The sequence below is a fragment of the Chanos chanos genome, chromosome 3, assembly GCF_902362185.1.
Source record: "Chanos chanos chromosome 3, fChaCha1.1, whole genome shotgun sequence".
Taxonomy (NCBI): Eukaryota; Metazoa; Chordata; class Actinopteri; order Gonorynchiformes; family Chanidae; genus Chanos; species Chanos chanos.
Window position 1 is genome coordinate 56,775,826 of NC_044497.1, and position 15,000 is coordinate 56,790,825.

Here is a 15,000-nt window from a genome sequence, read left to right on the forward strand (position 1 = left end):
GATTGGTCATGTACTGTGGCAGGACTTTGTGATTGGTCTCTATTCTGTGGCAGGACTTTGTGATTGGTCTCTCTGTGTTGCTGAGAGGATCTGTGTCAGAGAAGCTGCGCTGGGCCTTTAATCTGTACGACATTAACAAAGACGGTTACATCACTAAAGAGGTACACAGCACCTGACACACCCCCCCCCCCCCAAAAAGACGATTTCTTCATAAACTATCCACATCTTTGTGTGTGTGTGTGTGTGTGAACATGAAAAGTGATGCATAATACACACTGCGTTACATAATACACACTACACATTGATACATCCTCAAACACCGAGAGGAACACGCCGTTTCTGTGCCACACACATGCACATGAGGGACGTGTTCGTTTTCACGTGTTTCTGTTGTTCACAGGAGATGTTGGCCGTTATGAAGTCGCATGTGAGGGACGTGTTCGTTTTCACGTGTTTCTGTTGTTCACAGGAGATGTTGGCCATTATGAAGTCGCACGTGAGGGACATGTTCATTTTCGTGTGTTTCTGTTGTTCACAGGAGATGTTGGCCGTCATGAAGTCTATCTATGACATGATGGGTAAATACACGTGCCCCAGCGTGAGGGAAGACGCCCCCTTTGAACACGTAGAGAAGTTTTTCCAGGTGCATATAGTGTGAGTGTGTGTGTGTGTTAAGGGTGTGTGTGTGTGTGTGTTAGCTCCAGAATGATTTGAGGGAGTCGGCAGCAGAACTGGGCCTAATGTGTGTGTTCTGTGTATGTGAATGACTGGGCCTAACATATGTATGTTCTGTGTATGTGTAAGGCATTCATGTGATGTTTGTTTGATATCTCCTTCATCGCATTCAGTCCTGTGAGAATGTGAATGACTTTAATAATGACTTTAATGACTTTAGGAAAGAACACAAGGTGTAAGAGGCATGTAAGAGTGTTGGGACAGGGCCCAGTCATGTGCATGTTTTAAAACCATGCCCCTCAGGTCTGGGCAGTGGTGTTGTGTAGTGTCAGTGTTCAGAGCCATCTGTCACACCTGCTGTTCATCTGCTTCACAACTGAAGTCCGGTCCATGGTTTTATGTTGCAGAAAATGGATCGGAACAGGGATGGAGTGGTCACCATTGATGAGTTCATCGAGACCTGTCAGAGGGTGCGTAAGCAAAGCGTTTGGTTTGATGAAGCATAGAGTAGAGTAGAGTAGCATAGAATAGAATAGAATAGAATAGAATAGAATAGGTTACTGGTTCACTGTGAATATTAGACTGAATATTAATATCACTCAGCTTTAACCATGACCTTATTTGAGAATCTGGACCCTGCTAAATTACCGTTATTCTGATAAACTCTATTCATAGGACAGTGCTCTGAACACTGAACCAAGAAATTATTCCAGACAACGCTCCAGTAGTGTTAACATGCATTAAATAATAGCGTGAATGTAGCAAGTGCAATAATACTCCTCTAATTCAATACTCCTAGATAACTAAGTTCCTGGATCAGGACATTCAGTATCATGAGAACAATTTATCACTCAGAGAATAGAAACGCAAATGTAAACGTTAATTACAACAATCAAGTTCAAACGGTACAGCGCGAATCTAATGTTGATTGAATTGGGATTTAGGTGGAACTAAGGAACATTCACTATACACACACACACACACACACACACAAAACAATAACAACAACATCTTAACTACAGATGAGAAAACTAACAACTAATTATATACCGTGAAGTGACAACAGCCTTGTTTCCTTCATTATACCTGAAAGCAACAACTTTCACGCATGTATTAATTATTATTACTATTATTACTCACGGAGAGGCAAACCTGTCCAAAAGGCACTATCTGAGTGCTGTTGTAGTTACTTTCACTGATGGTAGTGAGGAAAGGAGAGGACAGGCAGAAGAAGAGAAGGTCCAGTCATGTTCTGCTGTCAGAGACCGGAGTTACAGAGACGACTTTAGGAGGCCGTGAGCGACCACGTCCGGTTGGTACCGGAAGAGTCTCGGTGTCGCGGATCTTCTGAGGTGGCATGAGACTAGGCAGATCCTTCCCGAGAGCGAGCAGGTCAGCATGAGCTGAGGCTGATGCCAAGAACAGATGGGCCACATAACTGACAAACCGGAGCAGCGCCCTGTTGAGCTGAGCTGAGCTGAGCTGGGCTGTAGGATAGCAGGTTTTTACCCGATTTGGAAATGGGGGGGGGGGGGGGGGTACTGCTCTCATTTTGGAGGTGTCTCTGTCTGGAGGACATTCTGTGGAGTTTGGGAAGTGTTAGGCTAATCTGAGCTCAATTTCAATAAGTTTCCATAACTGTTTCCAGCTAAGGAATAGAAAAATTAGATGAGCCTGCTTGCTAGGGCAGCCATGGTCTAAAGGTTAGTGAAGTGGTCTAAAGGTTAGTGAAGTGGTCTAAAGGTTAGTGAAGTGGTCTAAAGGGTAGTGAAGTGAGCTTGGGACCGAAAGGTTGCCCGTTCAATCCCCAGGACCGGCAGTAAAAACTGCTCTGAATGTTTGTGTGTTTACTGCTCCCTGGATGGATCAAAATTTCCCAGAGGAAAAAAAAAAAGGATTAAGTCTCGTATCGGCAGCATTTTATGCTTGCGTAAGACATCAAATACGATTGTTCTAATATTGCGAACGACTCTTACAACTTAAGAATCAAGTTCTGGTTACTAGGCCAGTGGTCATTTAAGAGCCTTATAGCACGTTTACGACTATGTCATTCATCACAGGATCAACACGTGTGATTATTCGGTAATGTCAAACAGGTTTCATTTTCTTTCGTTTGTTCTGTGTAGTCTCTGAATGAGTGAAGGGATGCAGATTGCACGCTGAGGTAACGTGGTCTTCGTTGGAAATGATCGTTATCAACTTGTGGCTAAATGATAGTGATGTTGCTGCGCTAAATCGTCGAGACTGGTGAATGTTAGGCGTTAAGGCGAAGTGGTTTTTTTTTGTTTTGATGTGCGTTAGTCCTGAGTGCAGACAGGCTTGAGTCATAAAAAAAAGGGTCAAAGGAACAAGGACATAGGGGGAGGAAGAGAAGGTCAGAGAGAGAGAGACAGAGAGAGAGAGAGAGACAGAGTCAGAGAGAGGGAAACAGGGACATATTGGGAGAGTCTGTGTAAAATATTTAATCTCAGAATTAGTGGAACATTTAATAACCCAGGTCTTGCACTGTAAAAAAATCTCTCCTTCAATTGCCGCCCAACAAATAGAATAGAATAGATTAGAATAGAATAGAATAGAACAGAATAGCTTCACCAAACACAGCAAATGCACATTGAATTCCAACAGTACAATACAACATCCATACAATGTAAAATATACATCAGTCACAGGAGAACTGCAGCTCGCTGACCGCAGGAAAATAAATAAATTAGGTTAATTGCACGAGGAACAAAAAGATCTCTCATAGACCTTTTGGTTTGCCAGGGGTACTCTACAGTGTCGACCATGGGGGAGTAGCTGTACCTCAGAGTGGAGGGGGTGTGTATTGTCTTTAATAACAGTCAGCATCAGCATAGGAAAGGATGCTGTCAGTACTCTCTCAGTCTGTGTGTCAATACTCTCTCACTCTCTGTGTCTGTAGTCAGTGGTCAGTACTCGGTCCCTGTGTCTGTAGCCTGTGGTCAGTACTCAGTCCCTGTGTCTGCAGTCAGTACTTGGTCTCTGTGTCTGCAGTCAGTACTTGGTCTCTGTGTCTGCAGTCAGTGCTCAGTCTCTGTGTCTGCAGTCAGTGCTCAGTCTCTGTGTCTGTAAACAGTATTCTGTCATTCTCTGTCTTTGTTTCCTGTGCCAGGATGAAAACATAATGAGTTCCATGCAGCTGTTTGATAATGTCATCTAGACCAGCCATGACTGTGGACTGTGACCTCCGGCATGGTTCTTCTGCTCCGCAACAACTGTTATCTCCCAGCCTCTCTCTCCCTCCACCTGCCTAACCGCTATGTTCCCTGCTGCACGGTGCCGACCACCTGGGCATGCCAGTTCACAGATACCCCCTACAACCTGGGCATGCCAGTCTACAGAGACCCCCCACAACCTGGGCATGCAAACCCACAGATACCCCTCATAACCTAGGCATGCCAGCCCACAGAGACCCCTCATAACCTGGGCATGCCAGTCCACAGATACTCCTCATAACCTGGGCATGCCAGTCCACAGAGATCCCTACAACCTGGGCATGCCAACAACCAGATACCCCCCACAACCTGGGCATGCCAGTCCACAGAGATCCCTACAACCTGGGCATGCCAACCCACAGAGACCCCCTACAACCTGGGCATGCCAGTCCGCAGAGATCCCTACAACCTGGGCATGCCAGCCCACCGAGACCCCTCATAACCTGGGCATGCCAGTCCACAGAGACCCCCTACAACCTGGGCATGCCAGCCCACAGATACCCCTCATAACCTGGGCATGCCAGTCCACAGAGACTCCCTACAACCTGGGCATGCCAGTCCACAGAGACCCCCTACAACCTGGGCATGCCAGTCCACAGAGATCCCTACAACCTGGGCATGCCAACACACAGATACTCCTCATAACCTGGGCATGCCAGTCCACAGAGACCCCCCACAACCTGGGCATGCCAGTCCACAGAGACCCCCTACAACCTGGGCATGCCAGTCCACAGAGACTCCCTACAACCTGGGCATGCCAACCCACAGAGACTCCCTACAACCTGGGCATGCCAGTCCACCGAGACCCTCTTTTCCACTTTGACTTCAGGCATTGTTTTCAGCGCTGACTGTGGAGAGAGAGTGAACTGCGGAGCGAAGTGCTGTTTCCACAGGAGAAGTAAACAATTCTGTCCTTAACAGAACTCCTCAGCTGTGGACACTAAAAACAAACATTAGAAACTGTTTGTATATAGGTGTATATTTTAAAAAGCGATTTACAAAAACTATGTGGCATGTGGATGAATTATGCCTGAATAAAGTATCTTTTGCATGACTAACTGAAATTTGTTGCATTTTCAGTCGTTGTTGTTGTTGTTTTTGACAAATGAAGAACACCCTCTGCAAACTGGCCACACAAGAAGCAATACTTCCTATAGTCGAAATCTAGTATTTACTTGAAATAAAAATACTTTATGTATACTAGTTCAGCTTGTGTGTCCCTAAAAGCACTGATAACTTCAAACTATCTTTGAAATAACGAGTCTTCTGCACAATTCTGTGAACCAAAAGAATGATAAACTATCGAACTGAATAAAGGTATTATAAAATTAATAACTAACTGTGAATCCATGATATAAACACACTCCTCCGACTTCTTCACAGTATTTGACCTGTTAACAGACAGTGCGTTTTATTGTCTGTAACTAGTGCAGGGATGCTAGGCGAGAGCGTGGGCTACTCATACCAACCAAGCTACCATTTAGCAAAATCAGCTTAATTGTGGTGTCCATGCCACCCAGGTTCTATCTTGTCATTGATAACCAAGACCAAGTTAACTTTCTATGTCAGTCTAAGCGTTGACAGGTGTTACTCATAAATTGCACTGGTTACTCATTCAGCTAAAACTGAATAACTCCGATCCCCACCCGATCGTTAACCATAACATTGACTGGCGTATATTGCTTACTGCGCCCAGTAAGCAATAGCCTATAAGCGCCAGGCCTGGTATTATGATTAAAATGCAATGTCTACTGTTTTTGATGTGTAATAATATATATGCCTTTAGGTCGATTTTGGAGAATTGTTGGACTGAAAACCTTCCTATCACGTTGTTCACAATGGTTAGTTCACGTTCAACACCACTGACAATAAAGGCGGTCTCCACGGCCATTTAAAGAGAAAAAAACGAAGGCTGTCCAGCTATAGAGGCGGTGTGAAGATTCCTATTGGACGGTCTGTACTTTTAGTTTTAACGTTACAAAGCTGAGATGTTCTGCACGGAGGGTGCAGCAGGTCTGTCTCGTGCCTCCACCTGTTTAAGTCAGACTCGCCGAGGCGGTAGTGCCGCGGATGCGCGCGGACTGTGCGGCAGATCTCTCCTCCTGAAAACACCTGTGGATTCCAGGTTTGAGTCCTGTAATACGTATAAAATGTGACCATAGGATTACGTTTTTTATGCAGTTTTATCTGGAGGTATCGCAGGGAAAGTGGCCTATACTATTTAACAACACAATACAGAAACAAAGGAGTTTGAGTGTTCAACAACACTGATGCTGAGGTCTAACACGATTTTCTTACCTGCCTATGCAAAAGCATACGACGTCATGTTCTAACTGCAAATTGCACATAGCTCGTTAGTCAAAAACTTTCGAGAAGAGTGTCTGCAGTCGCTTCATATGCAACATCTTAACGTTACAGGATCTGAAAATTTAGCTGGATAGTAACATCGGAGAGCAGCGATGGACTCAGGTATGGACCAGCCTCTGAAAAATGCAGGGGAAATTGTGGAGAAAAGAGACGTGTGGTCGCGTCGTGCGGAGTTTATACTTGCTGCCGTCGGATATGCTGTCGGGCTTGGTAACGTTTGGCGATTTCCATACGTTTGTTACAGGAGTGGGGGAGGTAAGAAACGCAGCAGTTAGGCTACTTTCGATTTTTTCCCCTTTCTCCACTAAAAAAGTTTTTTTCAGTTATGTCTGTTAATTTAAAGAAAATATTTCTTGTTTTTTTCAGTAAAAGATTGTAACTCTGTAACTAGTTGTACTGAGTGGATTCTTTTTTGTGTGCGCAGGTGCCTTCCTTATTCCTTACGTCGTCATGCTGTTTCTCTGCGCCGTTCCATTGCTCTTCATGGAATATGCATTGGGACAGTACACGCAACTGGGTCCGATCGCAGCTATCGCCAAAGTTTGCCCTCTGCTGAAGGGTACGTGGATCTGGAGCAGCATGCTGCGGTCCAATATGTGATATTAACATGAGTTGAACAAGCAGCGATCCCTATGTCTCGGGAGGTGAAATGATCGTTCGGGAGTCAAAAGGTTGCACTGACGTCAGTCATCTGTCCCTTATTGTTCTGTTGGACAGTTTGGAATGAGTCAAGCTTAGGGAAATTCAGAGCAGCGTTTAAACAAATGATTAGATTTAAAGGATAATATTGAATTCTGTTTGAACAGAATCATACTGCCGCACTGGTGAAATTGAGCCAAGAGTAAAAGAACGCAGTCTCTTTGAAAAGTTTGTTTAACAGTCGCCTTAATAGCCACGGTGTTAATCAAGTCTACGGTAACGTTAAATGCAAATGACATAGTGATTATCATCAAACACGAGTTATTTTGTGTTGGCCACGTGTATTTTATTTACATGCTGACTGCTTTGTCCATGTACAGGTGTGGGTGCCTCTGCGGTCGTAATCTCTTTCATTTTCCCCGCTTACTTCAACACCATCATAAGCTGGACACTTTATTACCTCTTTAACACGTTCAGAGCTACTTTACCCTGGCAGTCCTGTAACAACACGTGGAACATCAGAGAGAACTGCTCTACCCTTCTTCCAAGCAATGCTACACACTCGCAATCAGCCAGTCAGCAATTCTTTGAGTAAGTCGGCATGCTAACACGTTTCCGTTAAGTGCGCTATCCTGTTGGAATCGTGTCTATAGACTGAAAGCCGCGTTTTGCTTTAGTTACAGGTTGCTGGAGATCAGCGAGGGTATAGATCATATGGGAACCATGCGCTGGGAACTGTTTGGCCTCCTCATCCTGGCGTGGACCATCGAGTATTTCTGTGTCTTCAAGGGGGTCAAATCCGCCGGGAAGGTCAGTGAGGACAAGTAATGTATGTGGGTCTGGTTAATCTTTACGCTGAAAAAACGAGGAATGTTAGCATGCGTGCCAGGTCAAGTTTAAGAGACAAAAGATGTCAGTATAGATCTGAAATGAAAGAATTAAGAGGACATATGACTTGACTCAGTCACAGAGAAGAGAGAGTTTGTGGTGTTTTTTTTTTGACACACAGAGGGGACAGGCTAAGCGGTTCAGCACTGACCAGTGTGTTCTGTGTTGTGATGGTTTTGTTTTTGTTTTTGTTTTTACAGGTGGTGTATTTCACAGCTCTGTTTCCATACGTCGTCCTTTTGGCTTTGTTCATCAACAACGTCCGGTTGCCAGGCGCCTGGGATGGCATCGTCTTCTTCCTGAGACCCAAGTGGCACAAATTAAGGGAGATTCAGGTCACCTGTTAAAATGACCTAAAATGACCCCCCCCCCCCCCCCCCCCCCCCCCCCCCCCCCCCAAAGATTCGGGATCTCAGTACTCATCTTTAAAACAAAGTCATTTGTGTAAAAATGTCAAACTAAAGTATGTCTCACCGAATCCACACTGCTTCGTTGGAATAACATCTTTTATACGGTTGCTGCATCAACAGGATCACAACACAGGACCTTAACAAGTCTTTCATTCATTCATTCATTCATTCACTCACTCACTCATTCATTCATTCATTTATGTACGCAGATGAAAGAAAACGAGATGCTCTTTTCCTGACAGGTTTGGCTCGACGCGGCGTCTCAGATCTTCTTCTCCACGGGCATGGGGTTCGGAGTCATGATCTCCTTAGCCAGTCACAACAAGTTTCAGAACAACATACTGAGGTTTGCCGCCAGGGCTCATCAGCATTCACGTGTAGTCCCTCTCCGTGTGGAGGACACGGCACTGATTCGGAATGTTTTACTGTTGTAGGGACACGATCATTACCGCTATGACCAACTCTGCCACCAGTATCTTCGCTGGTTTCGTTATTTTCTCTGCTCTCGGTTACATGGCTCACGTCCGTGGCCTGGCCGTGGAGGAAATCGCCGTGGGTGGTAAAAACCCTCCTGTGTTTCGCCCTGTGTTTTCTCTCAGTGTGAATGTGTCATAAGAGGTTTGATGGTTGACCCACATTACTGTTAATCAGTTGCTGATGTAGTTACTTGTATTGGATGAAAATCCTTTGAAGGTTCAGTCATTCTTTGGATTTTCTGTCCTCTGTCTCCTATTTCAATCCTCTCCCAAATGTTGGTGTTTCCTTTCGGTCTCTGATCAGCATGCACGACTCGCCAATGTTTAACACACACACACACACACTGGGCTTCCAGCACTTTCCACCTGCCCTGCCTCACACTGGTTTCAACCCAAATTCTCACATTCTATGTCTAAAGATTAACTGATTGATTTTGATTTGTTTGTCTTGAGCACTTTGAGCAGTGTTTTGCAGTGCTGTTGTGAGCAGTACTTTGCAGTAATGTTGTGAGCAGTGTTTTACAGTGATGTTGTGAGCAGTGTTTTGCAGTGATGTTGTGAGCTGTACTTTGCAGTGATGTTGTGAGCTGTACTTTGCAGTGATGTTGTGAGCAGTGTTTTGCAGTGATGTTGTGAGCAGTGTTTTACAGTGATGATGTGAGCAGTACTTTGCAGTGATGTTGTGAGCAGTATTTTGCAGTGATGTTGTGAGCTGTACTTTGCAGTGATGTTGTGAGCAGTGTTTTGCAGTGATGATGTGAGCAGTACTTTGCAGTGATGTTGTGAGCAGTATTTTGCAGTGATGTTGTGAGCTGTACTTTGCAGTGATGTTGTGAGCAGTACTTTGCAGTGATGTTGTGAGCAGTATTTTGCAGAGATGTTGTTAGCAGTGTTTTACAATGATGTTGTGAGCAGTGTTTAACAGTGATGTTGTGAGCAGTGTTTTGCAGTTATGTTGTGAGCAGTACTTTGCAGTGATGATGTGAGCAGTATTTTGCAGTGATGTTGTGAGCAGTGTTTTGCAGTGATGTTGTGAGCAGTATTTTGCAGTGATGGTATGAGCAGTATTTTGCAGAGATGTTGTGAGCAGTACTTTGCAGTGATGATGTGAGCAGTACTTTGCAGTGATGATGTGAGCAGTATTTTGCAGTGATGTTGTGAGCAGTGTTTTGCAGTGATGTTGTGAGCTGTACTTTGCAGTGATGTTGTGAGCTGTACTTTGCAGTGATGATGTGAGCAGTATTTTGCAGTGATGTTGTGAGCAGTGTTTTGCAGAGATGTTGTGAGCTGTACTTTGCAGTGATGTTGTGAGCTGTACTTTGCAGTGATGATGTGAGCTGTACTTTGCAGTGATGTTGTGAGCAGTGTTTTACAGTGATGATGTGAGCAGTATTTTGTAGTGATGTTGTGAGCAGTGTTTTGCAGAGATGTTGTGAGCTGTACTTTGCAGTGATGTTGTGAGCAGTGTTTTGCAGTGATGTTGTGAGCAGTACTTTGCAGTGATGATGTGAGCAGTACTTTGCAGTGATGTTGTGAGCTGTACTTTGCAGTGATGATGTGAGCAGTACTTTGCAGTGATGGTGTGAGCAGTACTTTGCAGTGATTTTGTGAGCAGTGCTTTGCAGTGATGTTGTGAGCAGTACTTTGCAGTGATGTTGTGAGCAGTGCTTTGCAGTGATGTTGTGAGCAGTGTTTTACAGTGATGTTGTGAGCAGTGTTTTGCAGTGATGTTGTGAGCAGTGTTTTACAGTGATGTTGTGAGCTGTACTTTGCAGTGATGTTGTGAGCAGTGTTTTGCAGTGATGTTGTGAGCAGTGTTTTACAGTGATGTTGTGAGCTGTACTTTGCAGTGATGATGTGAGCAGTACTTTGCAGTGATGTTGTGAGCAGTATTTTGCAGTGATGTTGTGAGCTGTACTTTGCAGTGACGTTGTGAGCAGTATTTTGCAGTGATGTTGTGAGCTGTACTTTGCAGTGATGTTGTGAGCAGTATTTTGCAGTGATGTTGTGAGCAGTATTTTGCAGAGATGTTGTTAGCAGTACTTTGCAGTGATGTTGTGAGCAGTATTTTGCAGTGATGTTGTGAGCAGTATTTTGCAGAGATGTTGTTAGCAGTGTTTTACAGTGATGTTGTGAGCTGTACTTTGCAGTGATGGTGTGAGCAGTGTTTTGCAGTGATGTTGTGAGCAGTATTTTGCAGTGATGTTGTTAGCAGTGTTTTGCAGTGATGGTGTGAGCAGTGTTTTGCAGATGTTGTGAGCAGTATTTTGCAGAGATGTTGTGAGCAGTGTTTTGCAGTGATGTTGTTAGCAGTGTTTTGCAGTGATGGTGTGAGCAGTGTTTTGCAGTGATGGTGTGAGCAGTACTTTGCAATGATGGTGTGAGCAGTACTTTGCAGTGATGTTGTGAGCTGTGTTTTGCAGTGATGTTGTGAGCAGTGTTTTGCAGTGATGTTGTGCACCTTACTTGCATTCCTCAGGTCCTGGTCTGGCCTTTGTGGTTTATCCAGAGATTCTGTCCACATTACCTCTGGCACAGTTATGGGCTTTCCTCTTCTTCCTCATGTTACTCTGCCTCGGTTTGGACAGTCAGGTCAGACACGCAATCCATGTCAGTCTCACACACACACACACGCACACATGCACACACACACTCACACTCACACACGCACGTGCACACACACACACACACGCTGTGGCAGACCTTGGCTGGCACAGGGGGATTGGGGCGTACACGGTGGACAGGCACAAGCATCTCCTCTCTACATCACCAGAAAAGCAGCTGATATCAATCAGCCAATCACTGAGCTGCTGGCCATCACGTCCCGATGAAGTGTGGAGTGGCATGAGACCCAGACTGGGTGAGATAGCAGCCGTGCAGTAAGACTGAAAAGCCGGTTTGTTTCAGAGAGGTTTGTGTTTGAGCAGTGGGAGCATTTAAGTCACAAACCAGTGAAATAAAGACTGAGTTTTACATCTTTTTCTCCTGCAGATGGCAGCAAAGAGCCTTTCAAACTTTTCTTTTCTCTCCCCCCACAGTTTTTCTCAAACTAAAGCTTAATTTGTTCACCCAAGACAACTACTTCCTGTATGGTTCCTACCCTGTAATAATCCTCCTGCCACCCACTCCCAGGTCTGCCACACGCACGCTTACACACGCACATGCACACACACACAAACGCACACACACATCAGAGCTGTCATGAGTTCTTGTCTGATTGGGAGCAGTTTGCCCACATGGAGATGGTGGCAACGTGTGTGATGGATGGTCTGGGGGAGAGACTCCCTGTCAGATTCAGACGGAAGGAGCTGGTGGTCCTGGTTCTCTGTGTTCCCGGCTTTCTCCTGGGCCTCCCCTGTGTGACTCAGGTACTCTGCCCCATCACTCACAGTACTGACATGAAAAACCCAGTGTATGTCTGTGAGTCCCAAAGTCCATGCATATGTAATGTGTGTGCGTGTGTAGATGTATAAATATACATAGATATCAAGCCTGCAAAATGAATGTCTAAATTCAAATATTTCCCAACTTTGGGAGAAAAAATGCACATTCAGATTTAAGAGGTGTTCATGTGTTTGATGAAATGTGGATTTCTGTCTGTCGTGCAGTGTTTTCGCTCACACACGGAAGACATGCAGACATTTTTGAAACCTTCCTGTGGTTAACATTACTTTACATTATCACATGTCTTTTGAAACCTTCCTGTGGTTAACATTACCTTACATTATCACGTCTTTTGAAACCTTCCTGTGGTTAACATTACTTTACATTATCACATGTCTTTGCTTGTTAAAAACAGTCTCACCTGTTTGCTAAACTTGATGAGTGAGAAACGGGGGGGGGGGGGGGCGAACCCGTCGTCCAAACCCCGGCGTTCCCACACACTCCTGCGGCAGGTGCCTTTGTCTGCCGTTTGCGGCCAGCAGCAGCTTACGTAGGAGACAGTCTAGCGAATCCAAAACAGAAGATCACTTTTTTTTTCCACAGGACTGTGTTCGTGTGAGAATAGTTTTGCTGCCTTTTGCTGGTCGGTTGAAGCAGTCTTTATTCACAGGGACGCACTGTGAATAGCCTGTGTAGCTAACACACATCTTGTTTTAGAACATTCATTAGTTTGTTTATATATATATATATATATATAAAAACGTGTTGTAGCAACAGCAGAGCAAATTCATATCTTCATGCACTACACTCTTGCAGTCTAGCATGATTCCAGGATTAGGGTTGTTGTTGTTTTGGTTTTTTTTGAGATTGTTGTGGGGTTTTTTTTTGGGGGGGGGGGGGGGGGGTCGAGATTGTTTTGGGGGGGGGGGTTCGTGAGATTGTTGTGTGTTTATTTTGTGTGAGATTGTTGTGTGTTTATTTTGTGTGAGATTGTTGTGTGTTTATTTTGTGTGAGATTGTTGTGTGTTTATTTTGTGCGAGATTGTTGTGGGTTTATTTAGTGTGAGATTGTTGTGTGTTTATTTTTGTGAGATTGTTGTGGGTTTATTTTTATTTTAAATCGGGTCTGTGTTGGTTGGGTTCATGCAGGGGGGCGTCTTCCTCTTTCAGCTGATAGATCATTACGGCGCTGCTGTATCCGCCATGTTAATGACCTTTTTCGAGGTGGCCGGCATCAGCTGGATTTTTGGCAAGTACCTTTCCCTTCTCCACATCACACTGTAGCTGCTCGGAAAAACACATCACACAGCGAATTTTCTTTTACTTTTTGAACCCTGTATAGATTTCTGTGAGGTAAAAAATCAGCTGTTTCCAAACAATTTCCTATTTGAATGTTGCAGAAATTGAAAGGCAAACCCAAGTTGTGAGATTCTAAAACCAATATCAGCTCAGCAGTGAACAATTAGAATAGTAAACAGCAAGAACACCATGTAAGATTCTGTTAGTTCTGTTCTGATTCCGTTTGGAGTTCTCTCTGTAGAACACCATGTAAGATTCTGTTAGATCTGTTCTGATTCCGTTTGGAGTTCTGTCTGTAGCTGTGGCCGTGAGAATCTCTGGTTTGTTTTACTTGCTGAGTTCCGATCACTCACTCAGTTTGATTAGGTTCTGTTTGAACAAAAATGTACAATTACTATCAGTTCTTAAATGAATGACTTAAATTCATCTGAAATAGTTAAATTAGTGCAGTTTCTGCAAAACAAACTACATTTTCAGGGCGAGAGAAGAGAGAGTGGATGGTGTGCAGTGGGTCTCTGTGGGCCTGTACAGTCATTATGCAGTTTGACCCGATGCTGTAGAGTGAGTTGTTGAAGCCAAGACTTTTCATACCTCTGCACCCCCCCTCAGGTCTCTCCCGCTTCTCCAGTATGATCACGGCGATACTGGGACGCCCTCCTCACGCTGTCTTTAAGGCCTGCTGGCTGGTCGTAACCCCAGGCTTGATTCTGGTGACTTCTCTCTTCACGTTCGGTTAAAAGATTACAACCCCTCCGTGGTCACAGATTTTGTGATTTTTGTTGTTGTTGTTGTTGTTGTTCTAATTGCAGATCATCCTGGTTTCTAGCATTGTCCAGCACCGCCCACCGCGCTATGGGAAGTCGTATGAGTATCCGGACTGGGCGAAGGGGGGAGGCTGGCTTTTCACACTGGTCTCCATCGTGTGGATCCCAGCTGGAGCTATACATGAGCTGTACAGAGGAAAAGGAACATTCCGGGAGGTGAGTGAACCTCAGCGACCGGACTGATGATTCTCTCTGACGTGTCACTGATCAGAGAATTATCTGTCTTTGTCCTGTAATAAAGACTGAATAAAATAAATACTCTGTAAGATAGACGTCTTCCCCTCTACCCTGTTAGAGACTGAGAGCTTCAGTTACTCCCCAGCTGGAGCCGGAGGAGCGATCTACTCCACCTGTCAGAGGAGGTCATCACCTGTGTCGGGGGAAACTGATCCTCTGAGCACAGAGCTGAACACAGCACTGAACATAGAACTGACTGAGATTCAGTTCTCATGTCCAGAGGGATGGAGACACGAGGAACTTTGTCTTTAAACAGCTGTGATGCCTGTGTTGCACAAAATAAACTGTCCTTTTGGGTCGTTTTTAATATGGTGTCTGTGCGTTACTTCTAAACACAGTGTGACTCATGAAGACTGAACATGTTTATTTATGAAGTAATCTTATTTATGCATTTATTTATGAAGAAGATAGGCAGATGGATATGAATATAGGAACAAAGAGAATATCAAAAGAAACATAGATGAATAACTGATGTAACTTGAATGGCTTTATGGTAATGGGTTTTAGGGTAATGGATTTTAGGGTTAGGGTGCTTGTTTTTTAGCAATAATGTCACTAGAGGGCAGCA

General features: G+C 44.5%; 2 protein-coding genes across 4 annotated transcripts in view; both read left to right on the forward strand.

Moving 5' to 3' along the window:
- kcnip3b (Kv channel interacting protein 3b, calsenilin) overlaps positions 1-3,853 on the forward strand; it is an 8,101-nt gene extending 4,248 nt beyond the window's left edge. For all 3 annotated transcript variants that reach the window (XM_030770178.1, XM_030770181.1, XM_030770179.1), the window contains exons 5-8: positions 54-161; positions 539-643; positions 1,083-1,145; positions 3,806-3,853. In XM_030770178.1, coding sequence (XP_030626038.1) covers positions 54-161; positions 539-643; positions 1,083-1,145; positions 3,806-3,853 — 324 coding nt within the window. The remainder of the gene's footprint in view (positions 1-53; positions 162-538; positions 644-1,082; positions 1,146-3,805) is intronic.
- Positions 3,854-6,367: 2,514 nt separating this feature from the next.
- LOC115807243 (sodium- and chloride-dependent GABA transporter 1-like) overlaps positions 6,368-15,000 on the forward strand; it is a 10,614-nt gene continuing 1,981 nt past the window's right edge. The window contains exons 1-13 of the mRNA XM_030768113.1: positions 6,368-6,530; positions 6,700-6,834; positions 7,295-7,505; positions 7,592-7,724; positions 8,003-8,137; positions 8,455-8,558; positions 8,647-8,771; positions 11,168-11,280; positions 11,916-12,056; positions 13,222-13,321; positions 13,981-14,081; positions 14,181-14,351; positions 14,491-14,557. Of these exons, the coding sequence (XP_030623973.1) occupies positions 6,368-6,530; positions 6,700-6,834; positions 7,295-7,505; positions 7,592-7,724; positions 8,003-8,137; positions 8,455-8,558; positions 8,647-8,771; positions 11,168-11,280; positions 11,916-12,056; positions 13,222-13,321; positions 13,981-14,081; positions 14,181-14,351; positions 14,491-14,557 (1,699 nt within the window). The remainder of the gene's footprint in view (positions 6,531-6,699; positions 6,835-7,294; positions 7,506-7,591; positions 7,725-8,002; positions 8,138-8,454; positions 8,559-8,646; positions 8,772-11,167; positions 11,281-11,915; positions 12,057-13,221; positions 13,322-13,980; positions 14,082-14,180; positions 14,352-14,490; positions 14,558-15,000) is intronic.